General features: G+C 38.0%; 1 protein-coding gene across 1 annotated transcript in view; it reads left to right on the top strand.

The window, feature by feature from the left end:
• Tenm1 (teneurin transmembrane protein 1) overlaps window positions 1-8,225 on the top strand; it is an 836,340-nt gene extending 828,115 nt beyond the window's left edge. Inside the window, exons 33-34 of the mRNA XM_057759068.1 lie at window positions 652-794; window positions 2,881-8,225. Coding sequence (XP_057615051.1) covers window positions 652-794; window positions 2,881-3,639 — 902 coding nt within the window. The 3' untranslated portion in view covers window positions 3,640-8,225. The remainder of the gene's footprint in view (window positions 1-651; window positions 795-2,880) is intronic.
• The last annotated feature ends 6,793 nt before the right edge of the window (window positions 8,226-15,018 follow it).

The following is a 15,018-nucleotide window of genomic DNA, read 5'->3' on the forward strand; positions in this document are numbered from 1 at the left end:
CTTTGTAGAGATGCTCCTTCTTCACGCCACATTGTTCAGAGTAAGAAAGGCATGTCACTTTTCGTCAGATACAGTGCTTTTGCATCCTACTTTATTATTCTTTCCCTTTAAGCTGTTTCTATGTTTTATCCTTAAAAGCTTGCCAATGTACTCTCATAAAACAATCAGGATTAAATTAATCAGAAATAAATCCAGGGGCTGGAGAGATGGCTCAGAGGTTAAGAGCATTGTCTGCTCTTCCAAAGGTCCTGAGTTCAATTCCCAGCAACCACATGGTGGCTCACAAACATCTGTAATGGGGTCTGGTGCCCTCTTCTGGCCTGCAGGCAGACACACAGACAGAATATTGTATATATAATAAATAAATATTTTTTAAAAAAGAAATAAATCCAGTGTCACAATCCATGTTGTCTTAAAACCAGTACCATATTATGAGTTTCACTACAGTGAACTAAGCCAATTCCTGGGATTGCCCACAGGCCAATAGATTTCCCTACAAAGGGGAAAGGATATTGTTTTTGAGTGAATCAAACAAGGGCGAACGGTTACTTTACCTTCCCACTGTCTAAATATTTACAGCAGAAGCATATCTCTCAAGTTTGGAAATGGTTTTTAATGCCTTCTTTTTCTTTTAAATTTTGTATCTCATAGATATTGGCAGTTGGTTGGAGCTCTTTGGTTTCCAGTTACATAATGTACTACCTGGATTTCCCAAACCAGAACTAGAAAACTTGGACTTAACTTACGAGCTTCTTCAGCTTCAGACAAAAACTCAAGAGTGGGACCCTGGAAAGGTTAGTACAAATTTTAGCTAAGAAAAAAAAACAGAAAATCATCTAATAAAAACTATATTCTATACTTTGATTATTTCTTTGAGGGGCTATTTTTAAATGACTTATGAGTAGGCTTCCATAAGGAAAAGATCAGAAAAGTGGAGCTTTGAGAAGGGAAAAAACTAGGAGATTTCTTGATGATTGCTGCAATAAATACATAAGAGGAAAGAGGATTGTAACTTCTTAAATTCTGAAATCAGCTAGCAACAGAAGTAATGGATTCTGTACAGAGAAAAACTACATGCTAAGACATGGAAGCGTTAGATTTCAAACTGTCCAATCATTTCAAGGATGATGCCTTATGAACTTGAAAATAAAACGGTTTTGATAAAGAAAACCATATACAGACATAATAAACAAAGATACAACATTTCATGGGGAGAAAGTCTTGAAAAACTATGAATGCTGAAATAATCATGTGTAGGCCAATGATTTCATGAAGGCTAGAGGAGATAAACAGAAAGGTAAAGGAAGTAAGAAAAGATATTGACTGAGTTTTCTGTCCTGCCCGGGTCCCGCAGTCATTAAGTCCCAAAGAAATCACACAGAGTTCTACATTAGTTATAAAAAGATTGGCCCATTAGCTCAGCCTTTTTATTAACTCTTATAACTTACATTAGCCCATTATTCTTGTCTATGTTAGCCACAGGGCTCAATACTTTATTTGGCAGGGCAGTCACATCTTGCTTCTTCTGTGGGTAGGTGAGGACTGCAGGCTAGAACTTCCTTCTTCCCAGAATTCTCCTGTTCTCACTGACCCGCCTCTACTTCCTGTCTGGTTGTCCCGCCTATACTTCCTGCCTGGCTACTGGCCAATCAGCATTTATTTAAAATATAATTGATGGACTACAGACCATTGTACCACACCAAACATATGTAATATTTGTGGTGTTTATAACTAAAAGCCATTTTTAAAAATGTTAGAAGTTATTGAAAACTAGGAGGGTTATTAGTCTTTTCTATTTTTTAGCAAGTTTGAAATGTGCTCAAGTAAGAAAAAAAATTATAAAAAGATCAACATGTCTTTCATATTTTTATAGTTTTTTCTGTTATTTATAAGGCCGTGAGTGACTGAAGGCAGGAACTAAGCTTTACACACTATTTCCAATCTCACTGTGCACAATGTATCCCTCTGCATGCAGTAATATCACCTAGTGTCATTTAAATTGCTGAATGTAAGATCTTTGTTTTGAGCAAGCTAGCCTGTATAAAGTTCCTTCTATGCCCCTCCCTCTAAGGCACAGGGAACATCACAGAGGAAGTGGCATGAAGATCCTAAGAAGCAGAGGTTGGAAGAAATGCTGAAGAAACAGCTTATTAGGGGCATGACCAGCAGTTATATTCAGAAACTCTCAACAGCTCTGGTTGTCTATACCAGACCAATGCTAGATCAATCTAATCAGTGTTCCAGCGTTGGGGTAGGGCTACAAAATCCCACTACTAGTTGAGAAGTTACAGGCACTCAATGACTACCAGGGCAAAGTGTGGGATCTTCAAGTGTGGGGTCTGTGGTGAGTTGTGCACACTACAGTAGATAGCCCTATGCCTTCATGCACATGGGCAACACTAACTGGGCTAATTGGACTTGGTAGGATGTACAAATATAAAAGAATGGAGTGCACTGTGGGGTCAAATACCTGGAAGAAGCTCGAAGTAAGGAGTAAGGAACAGATTTGACCAAAATAAAATATATTCGTGTTGAATGGGAAATTTTCAGAAACCGGTAGCCACAAGTACATGCTGAAAATAGGAAAACCAAAACGGAAAGTTTCTTGTAGCTCTGAGATTGTGGGATACCATGTTTGAACATATTTTCTTATACTCAACTAAAGCAAGCTGTAAAACAGCTGAGAAATCAGTACCTGTCTACCTTCTGTTTTCCCAATCTTTGATGTAGATATTCCAGCGTGGGCTTTTGTTTTAAATAAGGACTAAGTGAAAACTTAGAGAAAGAATCACCTTTGCCAGCCTTTCCTTCCCGATAATCACCAAGCTTCCATCTGGTATCTAACCTTGTGCTACATTTGCCCTGTGCCTTCTCTCCTAGGTGATCCTGGGCATTCAGTGTGAGCTCCAGAAACAGCTCAGGAATTTCATTTCCTTGGATCAGCTTCCTATGACTCCTCAGTACAATGAGGGGCGGTGCCTTGAAGGAGGGAAAACACCAAGGTTTTCTGCTGTCCCTTCTGTCTTTGGCAAAGGTATAAAATTTGCCATCAAAGAGGGCGTAGTGACGGCTGATATTATAGGAGTAGCCAATGAAGATAGCAGGCGTCTTGCTGCCATTCTCAACAATGCCCATTACCTGGAAAACCTGCATTTTACCATAGAAGGGAGGGACACTCACTATTTCATTAAGCTTGGGTCTCTGGAGGAGGATCTTGTGCTCATTGGTAACACTGGGGGGAGGCGGATTCTGGAGAATGGTGTCAATGTCACTGTGTCTCAGATGACCTCAGTGTTGAATGGAAGGACTAGACGTTTTGCAGATATTCAACTGCAGCACGGAGCTCTGTGCTTCAATATCCGGTATGGAACGACTGTTGAAGAGGAGAAGAACCACGTGTTGGAGATGGCCAGACAGCGCGCGGTGGCCCAGGCCTGGACTCAGGAGCAGAGGAGGCTACAGGAAGGGGAAGAAGGGATTCGGGCATGGACAGAGGGGGAAAAACAGCAGCTTTTGAGCACTGGGAGGGTGCAAGGGTATGATGGGTATTTTGTCTTGTCTGTTGAGCAGTATTTAGAACTTTCAGACAGTGCCAACAATATTCACTTTATGAGACAGAGCGAAATAGGCAGGAGGTAACAAAAGAAATCTCTGCCTTTGCGTCACCAAAGACTGCCTGTTTTTAAAACAAAAAAAAAAATGGTTTATTGTATTGGTTTTCTAGATCAGAACTCTGTATATGTAAATATGGAGGAAAAACATATCCAACTGCCTTTCAATGTGACAGAAGATGGTATTTTAATATTGTTTGTTTAAACTCTTTAAGAAATGACAGAGATTTTTAGTTCTTGTGTGGCAGTATTCAAAAGAACACAAGCTGAACTCAAACAGCTAACACAAATGTTTTCAGAAAGCACCACTTTCAATTTGTTGAGCCATGCATATGTTCAACTACATGAAAAGAACCCAAGGCTCTCGATTTCTATTGTGACACCAAGTTTCACATCTAACTGTTGGCAGGACTTCCAGGCTACTTGAAAGTGTGGTGCAACGGTAGCTGAACCTTTAATCTCAAAGGACTGCCAGCCCCTTCACATTGCCCAGATCTGTTAGAGGAAACTTAAAAGGAAATCTAAAATGTCTTCAAGCACCATCTCCTGGAGTCGGAAACTGTTTTCCCTCCTTCCCTGGTTTTTCCTCCTTGCTTGTTAAAAAGTAAATGCCATGTTGTTGTGCTGTGTTTTGGCGTGTGGTGGCTGGCTTCGGTCTACTGTGCCTTGCTGTGGGTGCAGTAAGCAGGCTGAAGAGCCACTGTTTTGCTTGTGTGTACATGATACCAAAGCAGCTGGTCGATGTGACCTCTCTCATATAATCTGTTTCGACTCAATTTTTTATCCATTTGCCCAGCTGTATTGGTGTCATGTAAACATAGCTTTTATTAACCTGAATAGGAATTTCTCATTTATATATAGGGTGTGCTTTGGTCATTAGTAAGCCAGTTTCACATTAGTAATCCAGTGTTTATACACTAATCCAATGGTTCGTGCACATGAAAGGTAATATACTAAAAAGTGTCTGGTACAATAGAAGAGTTTTTAACAGGTGTACGGGCCTGTGTTGCTGATAAACATATTTAACTACTGCAGAAATTCCCAAGAGCCAAAATCTTAGAAACAATAGACCTTGTATTAAGGTAAAAAAGAGACAAAAGCCAACATAATAAGAGTCGCTGCCTCATCATTTCTTCCCATTTAGATTCTTCTTTCAAATGGACAATTTTGTATAGAATCTCTCCCAGCCATATGTAGAAAATTGAATTAAGTGAATCCTTTCCAACTTAAAGCATTTCAACTAATTACAGAAGGGCAGACTAGTTTTTTTTAACCATCATAATTTATGTGGCTATTTTAGTTCTCTGTCTTTAATCCATTTATTTTTATTTAACCATCTATTCCACCTAGAAAAATGACTATTTTCAAGAGGGGTCGCTTGTTTCATAATCACTCAAAATTTAGAGAAAGGTCAGAGTTGATGTCAATGTCTGCTGCAGTTTCTCAATGTCTTATGACTCCTGAAGCTAAAGAAGCCACTTGGTGAGCTTAGAGATTTGTGCCCATTGACAAAGAGGCAGTTTATAAAATGCTATATAATTGCAAGCTGCCACAAATGAAAATTCATGACAGCACAATGTACCCGGTAGAAAATTCCCGTGAGACAGCATCTACCCGCGCATCACCAGGTGAACATTTGCTATGTCTGGAGGAGAATTTATGATGGACTGTTCATTTAGATTCTTTCCAGTTACTACCTAAATGCAATATGGGCTTTATGATGACAGTTTCATCAGAAATATGCAAAGTCAAAATCCTGGCTCATGTTAAGATTTTTTTTTAAAGAATATGACTCTCATTATACAAAGAAGAATGAGGGAGAGGAAAAGGACCCCAGCAAATAGTAGGGGAAGGTATATTAAAATATTTCATTGTTAAAACCTTCAGGTTCAGATCATTACATACTTATACATGCACTGAGGATGGGGGAAGGAAGAAAGAGAGAATTCATGATGAACTCATCATTTATCTTTGTAATTGGAAACACATCAGCTCAAGATATTGTTAATCCAGACTAAAATCCCAGTGTAGGGTTTTTTTTTTTCCTGAATAAGGCTTGTGTCATCATTACAGTATTTATTCACAATGAAATTCTGAACAGTTCCACAAACTTGTTGAAAATTTGAATACCTCCACACCAACCTAAAAATAGACCTTAAGTTTCTAGAACCTCTGACATTCTTTTAAGTCAATGGGAAAATAGTTTGTTAACTGTATATAAAAGTGCATTCTTAAACGTGGTGTATTTTTATCACTAACCCAGTGTGTCAATATTGGAGTCTATTTTGCTTCTATTTTAAGTGATTGCACTCTTTTGCAACTCACTAATGATGGATCATTTTCAAACTGCTTTAAATAAGCATTAGAAACAAATATTTGAAGCTATCCCTTCCTAGTAATTACCTTGAACTGTGCGATTCTAGTTTGTAATACGTATTTAGTTAGTTTGTGCCTTTGGTTACCTAAACTTATATTTGTATTATATTCAGGAAATGCACTTTTTATCACTTACAGCTGTGGTTTTACTACTGCCTTGAACTATTATTGTTCTCTTTACAACTCCTAAAGTTTTGAGGAGGAAAAGAAAAACCAAAAGGTAATACTACAAGTCGCAAATCTAAGAGAAACATTTTGGCATTTCTTGATAAGAATATGAAGATATTAAGTATAGTGTTAACTGTTAGCAGGATAGAAAGGATGCTTTCACTGAGTTTTAGTTTTGAAATTTAAACGAAAGAACAACTCATTTGTGTTTCCTGATAACAGTACAGTTTTGAGGAGAAAACACATGCAATTTCTCACACACAAAAGACTTACACAACACAGCTACATATACCACTCAAGTAGGTTAAAGTGAGAAAATAGTATTTGGATGTTCCTGTGAGGAACATTCTGGGAGAGATGCAGGAAATACTGTGACTGCTTCTTTTCCTTAGGCCTATTTCATTTGTGCTTTTAAGTTTTAATTTGTTTTACTGTTGCATACAGTCTAGAGATCCAAATGAGCCGAAAAGTTCTAAATTTAAGAGATTTTTAAATCATGTTTTTTTTAGTTGTCATTCTAATCATTATTGATCGGAAGCATGATTCTGGAAGGAAAGAAAAACAAAGCTCAATTCATTCTTTCAGCAAAACTCTTGTCATAGAAATAAGTACATGTTTTATTTTTAACCCAACAAAAGAATGTATAAAATAAGTATGTCATTTATTGTCAATTCATCTAGGAGATCTATAATATATAGACTGCATATATAAAATACATTATATACAACATAGCCAAATATATGAAAACATGATGATGTATAATTTGAAATTCATATGCTACATACATAGCAAGGTTATCATATATATAATTCCATTATAACTTTAATTAGATTTTTAGTTTTCATTACTGTTGACACAGTTTCAGGCATCCCATCACTTATTTCTGCATTTTCTTTCTTTCTTTCCCACTAGACCTGTTCCCACAGTAACTTTACCTGAGAGTTCAGGCAAAGTTTTCACATTTCTGCAGATTTGTTTGTGTTAAGAGCAATGAAAGCAAAAGTACAATAATCAAGTATTTAAAGAAAAATTGAAGGGAATGGAGTGTCTTCTAGCTTGTAGGGAAACATATGCCTACAGATTGGATGCCACATTCTTGTTTTCTTGGAGGAACTCACTTATACATAGCTGACCTGGCAAATATTTCAGATCTCAGACTGCTGTTCTGAAGTCTTCTGTAAGGTCTTTATACTGCAAAGAAAACAAAACCCAAAAAAAGAGCAAAAGAACAAACAAAAAACAAACAAAAAAAAAAAAACAAAGCAAAACAAAAAGCAAAAAAAAAAAAAACAGAAACAATTCAACCACAAAATTGTGACTTATTTCAGTGTGTCCTTCATGTAAAAGCTCTTAAGGACCAAATATACTACTGTGTGTAAGAAGAAATTGCTTTCTAAACAGTAATTGAACATACTTAGAGTTAAACTTGCTGTGGATTTTGTCTTGGCAGTTGTCATCTTACATTATTTGTCAAAGGAAATGTGTTTGGCAGTTAAAAATCTTTCCTTAGATTTAGTGGTGGACTTTAACCTCTTAAATAAATGTTAGTATATCAGATTGTGTCCTTGAAAAATATTTTACGTGTATGAATCATGACAGTGTCTAAATCTTTACTGTTCTTCTGGCAAAAGCATCAGTAAGAAGAAAGGTGAAAAGGAGAAGTACAGCCTTTATGTTAGAAAAGTACTCTTTTTAGCTGCTTACTTTCTCATGAAAAGTAAAGATGTTTACAGTGTATGCCAAGATTATCAGTTTCTATGTAACAACAGTTAGAAGTTCTAATCATACTGAAAATTGTGTTATAATGGCCTGAGCCATGTCGCTAGGAAACAATAGGTTCCAATTTTGTATTCCTGCTCTCCTGTGCTGAAAAGTGACTGGATACTGTACAGGTTCATGTTCTCTGGCTGCAGTTCAATGGTCTTTTGCATTTTGCTCTGGCTTTCAGGCCAGAGGCATGCATTTTTCTACAAGAGCATCACAACAACATGCTGTAAATATTTGAAGTTAAACGTTACGTGTCAATATTTGAAAGAAAAGTACTTTGAATATTTCGTTTTTAAAAAATAAAATGGCAAATGAATGTTGTGTCCCATTTTCTTCATGCGCCAAACTGCGTCCCCACGTCAGGCTGGACAACTGTGTCCCGAAATCAGGCTGGACAACTGCATCCCCAAGTCAGGCTGGCTAATTGTGTCTCCAAGTCAGGCTGGCCCACTACTGCCCCAAGTCAGGTTGGCCAACTGCATCCCCAAGTCAGGCTGGCCAACTGAGATCAGAAAATTGTCTCCTTGGCAGGGAACAATAAGGACCATATTATTTTGAAAATGTCGGTGGGTGCAAAAATCAAAAAGGTACTAATCTTAGGCAGAAGTCTCTTCATTTTCATTTTTATACAAATGGGATCTGTGACACAAATGACTATCTAATAAACAAAGAAGAGTGACCAGTGAATTTTAATGCCTCCAGGTTATGACTTCTTTTTTGTTTTGTTTTGTTTTTCAAGACAGGTTATGACTTCTTAAAAGGCTTGCTCTGTCTTTTTGGTGCCTTCCAAGAAATAAAGGAAAATTAAATAAAAAAAAAATACCTGATAATGGAGAGCTAGAAGACCAGGGTGTCTAAATGCATTGCCAAAAAGGGATGTTTGGACACAGGAGTGGCGATCATGACAGACTATTTAAAAAAAAAAAAAAACCAAAACAGCTCCATATAGGCCCTATACCTCAGAATATGACAATTGACATTTGTCATTTATTTCTAACAAAAAAAAACATTTTTAGATATAAATTGTGGTCGATAAGTCTGTTGAAATAGGGCTGCTTAGCCCCAAAATAATCACACAGAAACTGTATTAATTAAATCACTGCTTGGCCCATTAGCTCTAGCTTCTTATTGGATAGCCCTTATATATTAATTTAACCCATTTCCATTAATCTGTGTATCACCACATGGCTGTGGCTTACTGGGTAAAGTTCCCAGCATCTGTCTCCAGTGGGCTACATGGCTTCTCTCTGACTCCACCTTTCTTTTTCCCAACATTCAGTCCAATCCTCCCCACCTAGCTCTGCTCTGCCCCACCCTGTTCTGCTATAGGCTCAAAGCAGTTGTTTATTCATTAGTGGTAATCACAGCATACAGAGGGAAATCCCACATCATAGTTCTTCAAAAATTTGAATTGATACTAATGGCATCCATCTACTGCATAACACTCCTTACTGAAATTTGACATTTATCGTACTTTAAAATGACCTGCTGCTTTTTCCATTGATTGGTTATATATGATTTATCACTGGCATATATGACATTATATTTATATGTAAAAGTATGGGAATAAATAGATATATTTTATATACATGTATAGGACATTTTATGTGCAATATGATATAAGTGAAAGCACAGTGAAACCACCAAACTGGACCACCCCATAGATGCAAAAGAAAGGTTTATTTGGGGAAATTCAAAGCTGCCGTAGCTGTCAGAGAGAACCGCAAAGGGCAGAGAAAGCATTCCCAATGCTAAAGAGATGGGTGTTGTAGCAAGAGGGAGCCTGTAAACTAGAAAAGCCTAGAAGTTGGAGTAGTGGTTGGGAATGTTTTTGGACCAGAAGAGCAGGGTTGGGGGGCTAGCATGGAAGCCTCATTGCTAGAAGCAGTCAACTGTAAGGGCAAAAAAGGGAAGGAGTGGCTCTTTCAGACAAACAGAAACCCATTTCACTGGTTTAAGAGAAATGCTGACTTTCGGCTTTTGTTTCTCTGCCACCTGTTCTTCTATTTACCCAGTCAGAGTCTAGTCTGAGCTGAACTCAGACTGTAATTTAGACATTGCCAATGACACTGCCATTTTGTGCCCACTTTGTAAGGAGAAGATACCCTAGTCTCAACACAAAGCTTTAATACAAAGGAGGGAAATTTTTAGTTTCACCTGAGCATTATTTTGGTTGCACATGCTACCTGACTCTCGTATTTTAAGAAAATGTCAGGAGCCCCTACTTTAACAGAAGCATTACAGGAAATAAGAATTTGTCCACATTCCTTCACTGTTCACCTTTAGTTTTAATGTTTGAATATGTATGTAAATATTTCGTACGATTGCTACCTTAAACTCATGCAATTCTTGTGCTTCCATAATCCAGTAATATGAATAAGATTTAATTATGCCTACTAGGTAAAGGCTATAAAGGTATCAGATTGACTTAGCTAAGGTCATATGGACCATGAGTGGCAGAGGAAAAGAAAATACAGGTCTCATGCGTTCCTACTTTCACTCCAACACCAAATGTGACATCAGCACCTATCTTCTTGTGAGAAGGCAAATGGATTTCAGGAATTGGGGAGGGCTATCAAGGTGTGTGTGCGTGTGCATGTATGTGTGTGTTCTGTGTGCTATGCTGATGGGTTCTATCCATCTAATTTGTCATATTTGTTACCTCAAAACATGTTCTTTTAAAAACCAAACAAGGAGAAAATGAGGGGTCAAAACAACGTCCAGTCACTAAATTTTTACTGCACAAGCCTGAGGCTCTGGATTCAATCCCCCACCACACATATGGAAAAAAAAAACAGCCTGGAAGTTAAGGCACGACCCAGTCCCAAGACAAGGTGGACAACACACACTGGACTAGATGGATAAACAAAAAAGATGACAGAAATCTCAAAGATGGATAGGAAAGAGGGAATGGGAGAGCAGAAAGGGGGGATATGGTAGGGAGAATGCATATGTTCAAAATACATTAAATGAAATTCTCAAAGAATTAATAAAAATACTGAGGTGTTTGTTTTGTTTTGTATGTTTTGTTTAAAACCCAGTGTGGTAGCAAATACTTATAATTCCAGCATTGGAGAAGCAAAGACAAGCAAGTTCCTGGGGCTTCCTGGCCAGGCAGCATAGCCCATTTGATGAGATACAGCCTAAAAAGAGAATCTGCCTCCAGAAAAAAATAGGTGGACATGCAGTAGGATCAAAACTCGGTGCCATTGTCCTTGATTTCTCAGCAGCCCTCATTGTCCACCATATTCAGAGAGTCTGGTTTTATCCCACCTAGCCTGTTTGGATGCTCACCTTCCTAGACCTGGATGGAGGGGGGAGGACCTTGGACTGCCCACAGGGCAGGAAACCCTGACTGCTCTTTGGACTGGAGAGGGAAGGGGGAGGGGAGTGGGGTGTGGGGAGTGGGGGGAGGGGAAGGGAAAAGGGAGGCGGGGAGGAGGCAGAAATTTTTAATAAAAAAAATTAATTAAAAAAACAAGTACATAAGCAAAAAAAATAGGTGGACAGCTCCTAAAGAATGATACTTGAGTTTGTCATGTGGCATTCACAACCATGCACACAAGAACAATGTTTATACACACACACACACAAAAAAAACTATAATGACCTACTAATAATATGGCCTTTTACTAGAAATTTGGCCGGCCAGTGATCCCAAAGTATGAAACTCTCCAATCTAGGATAGTTTAACTTCACCCCTAGCTGCAAACTGAAAAATAACAAGATCCCATTTCCTACAAGGGCAAACACAGGTGACACAGTTGAATTTATAGCAACCTAACAAGAAAACCACTTTCATGTAACCTTGAAACACTCAAGGGCAAATCTGGGTTTTATTATTAATAGACTTGGGATTCTGAGCCCAATAAAGTGAATCAAATAAAACATAGTCTAATGTCATAACATTCATAACAGATTTTAAAATGTTTCTTACATTCTCAAATTATCTGTTCGATCTAAAGAAAGAATATCTTCCATCCAACCCTTTATTTATACCTGGTAGCTTCATTGAACATATTCTTCATAGATTTATTCTACCTATGAACTGCCACAAGACTCCTTGCCTGTCACAGTGAAACAGAAAATTACCTAAGCTTGTCTTCCTACTGACCTTATGCTTCTAAGAACAAATTTCTAAAGATATTGACTAGTATTTGATAAACTGTAACAAGTATTGTGGGCTTGCTGGCACACTTTTCAAAAGAAATATATTCTTGGAAATACGTGTGTCAGGTTCCAAAGAAACTGGAGACAAGTCTCACTTAGTGCCCGTGGCTCCTCCCAGGACTTCTCACCCGGCCTCCTCCCAGGGGCTGTGTAGCTTCCCTCCCCCCAGCTTCTCTTTCCTATATAACCTCAGGCATTTTAGCCATGAGTACTCTTGGTTCTTCTCTCTTGGTCTCTTGGCACCTAGCTGGCTTGGCCTCTTTGCCCTCTTGGCGCTCTCTCTCTCTCTCTCTCTCTCTCTCTCTCTCTCTCTCTCTTCCTCTGTCTCTGTTTGTCTCTCTCTGTCTCTTTCTCTCTCCCTGCCCTCATATGGCCCTGTCAATTTGGACCCTTCCAGATGCCTCTGACTGAACTGTCTCTCATATCTACAATAAAACTCTTCTCAACCATACCTAGGATGGGTCATGTGCCCATATTCACTCGGCCTCTACTTTGTTTTCTATCTTGGCATCTTATAGGTATACCTGACTCACACAGTATTTTAGATGGAACAATAGTATGATCTTTATATACACTGGATAATAACAAAGTACTCATGTTAGGAAAGAAAAGAAATGGGATCAACTTGATGAGTAAAGTCCAGCCAGAGATGAACAGAGGCTCATGGGCTGGAAAGTTTGACAATAGTAAAATCAGAAAAGTTCTTAACTTTCCCAGGAAATCATTTCAATACAGTAAAGTAGTCTTCATCAATATTTTAGTTTATTAACAGCATCTGTCTCTATATTTTATTTATTTGCTTATTTGTTTGTTTTTGAGACAGGCACAGGGTTTCTCCATGTAGCCTTGACTGACCTGGAACTTACCATGTAGACCAAACTGTCTCTGTATTTTAAATGAATTTAGGTAAATTCAAATTTACCTAAAGAAAATTAGGTAAATAAAAGTTTCAACTACTTTATTAAAAGGTGAAAGAACACTAATGATTTTAGAAGGCATTTTTCAATACAGACTCATAAAGAAACATGCAAATAGCATTCACATGTTTAGTTACTCCATCATGGACAGAGTTCAAAATATGCATTGAAAGTAAAGATGAAAGGACTAAAGTGTGACACACTGGACTACAGCTTCTGCAATGAGATTCCGCTCCTGTTTTTATTTGTTTGTTTGTTTGGGTGGGTGGGTGGGTGGGTGGTTAATTGATTGGTTGGTTGGTTTTTATTTTGTTCTGTTTTGTTTTTGTTGCTGTTGTTTGCTTTTTGTGGTTTTTGGTTTTTCTTTTAGATTTTGTTTTGTTTTGAGGGGAGGTTGCAAAGGAGGAGGGGGGATTTGGTGGGGGCATGGAGATGGGTGGGGATCGGGATACATGATGTGACATCCACAAAGAATCAACAAAAGTCTGAAGAATAAAAAATGCGTTAAAATCTAAATTCAAACTAAAATAATTTTTAAAAATATTTTTAGGAACTGAGGATGAGATTTAGTTGGTACAGTGCTTATCCAGTACACACAAAGCCCTGGGTGAAAGCCATGGTGCTGCTTGAGTCAGGTTGGTGGCCCATGCCCCCAATATAAGCATTCAGGAGGTGGAGACAGAAGATCAGCACTTCAAGGTCGGTCATCCTCAGCTACACAAGTTGGAGATCAGCCTGGACTACATGACACCCTATTTTTTTTTAAAAAGTATTTAAACACATGTATCTTGTTTTATCTTGAAAGTAGACTTTTTAAATTACTTACAAGTTAGTGATGTTGTTATTTCAACAAATAGCGAGCTGCCCACAGTGCATCACTGTCTCCACACCCCATCTTTGCACACTCAAAGCATGCATGTTAAGTGTTCAGTATGCACAAGGTAGCTAGCTCTGTCTGTCAACAATTCACTCATTCTTAATCAAGCTCACGACATTCAGGGAAACCCAGACATCTCATGTATTCATTTTCTTGCGAATTATGGACCAGAGCATTTGTGTTGATTCATCATCCCACCAAATACGAATCTACCTACGTATTGGGAACTTTACTTACGTATTTACCGACTTTTCTGTCATCGTCCCCAAAATGTTCTTTTTATTGCTTTTACTGTTACTGTTTTCCTGTCCAAATGGACACTGAACTGCCCGAAGACAAGAAACAGGTGTTTTTACTTTTCTGCCCTGTTATGTTCGTTGAGTAAATGAATTCTGTGAGCCCTGAAGCAACTTGGCACACTATCAATCACAAAAGCCATGAAAATACAAACGTGAGCAGAAAACACTGCATAAAATCCAACTCTTACTTAGGTTTCAATGACTCAGAATTGCTGAAAATTAATGAAACCACAAGCCTTTATAGGGTTGCCCAATTACAAATCAGTTGATCATGAGATGCAGTCACTAAAGAGTCCCTTCCAAATAAATTTCCACTTAGAGTAAAAACAGCTAGGACAGAGATACGTGAAAAGAAAAATCTATCTTATTTCATCATTTCATCTGATCTCTAACATAACCCCAAAACCTGTAGCATCAAATACAATAAACATTTAGAGCCTATTTGAAATCATAGGCTTGTAAACTGGTTTGGTCTGTGGGTTTTGTTTGGATTTTGAAGCACTGTGTCCTGTAGCCAAATGATATTAAACTCTTGGTCACCCTGCTTCCACCTCTCAAGTGTTGGAATGAAAAGTATGCATTACCACACCCCACTGGTCCAAAGATTTAACTGTCTTAACGGAAGAACTCTGGGCAAGAAGCTCGATTTCAAATTTAAACAAATACTCCGTTCTCTTTATCTAATACTTCTGTTCATACACATCTTCATAAATCCCAAAGAAGCCTAAGGCACCACAATGACTTGAGATCTGCACACCAAACACCTTCCTACCATGAAATCAAGCAAGAAGCTTAAAAAATCAGTAACTATCAAACACTTCACAGAAATGCTG

Source organism: Chionomys nivalis, chromosome X (genome assembly GCF_950005125.1).
Source record: "Chionomys nivalis chromosome X, mChiNiv1.1, whole genome shotgun sequence".
Lineage (NCBI taxonomy): Eukaryota > Metazoa > Chordata > Mammalia > Rodentia > Cricetidae > Chionomys > Chionomys nivalis.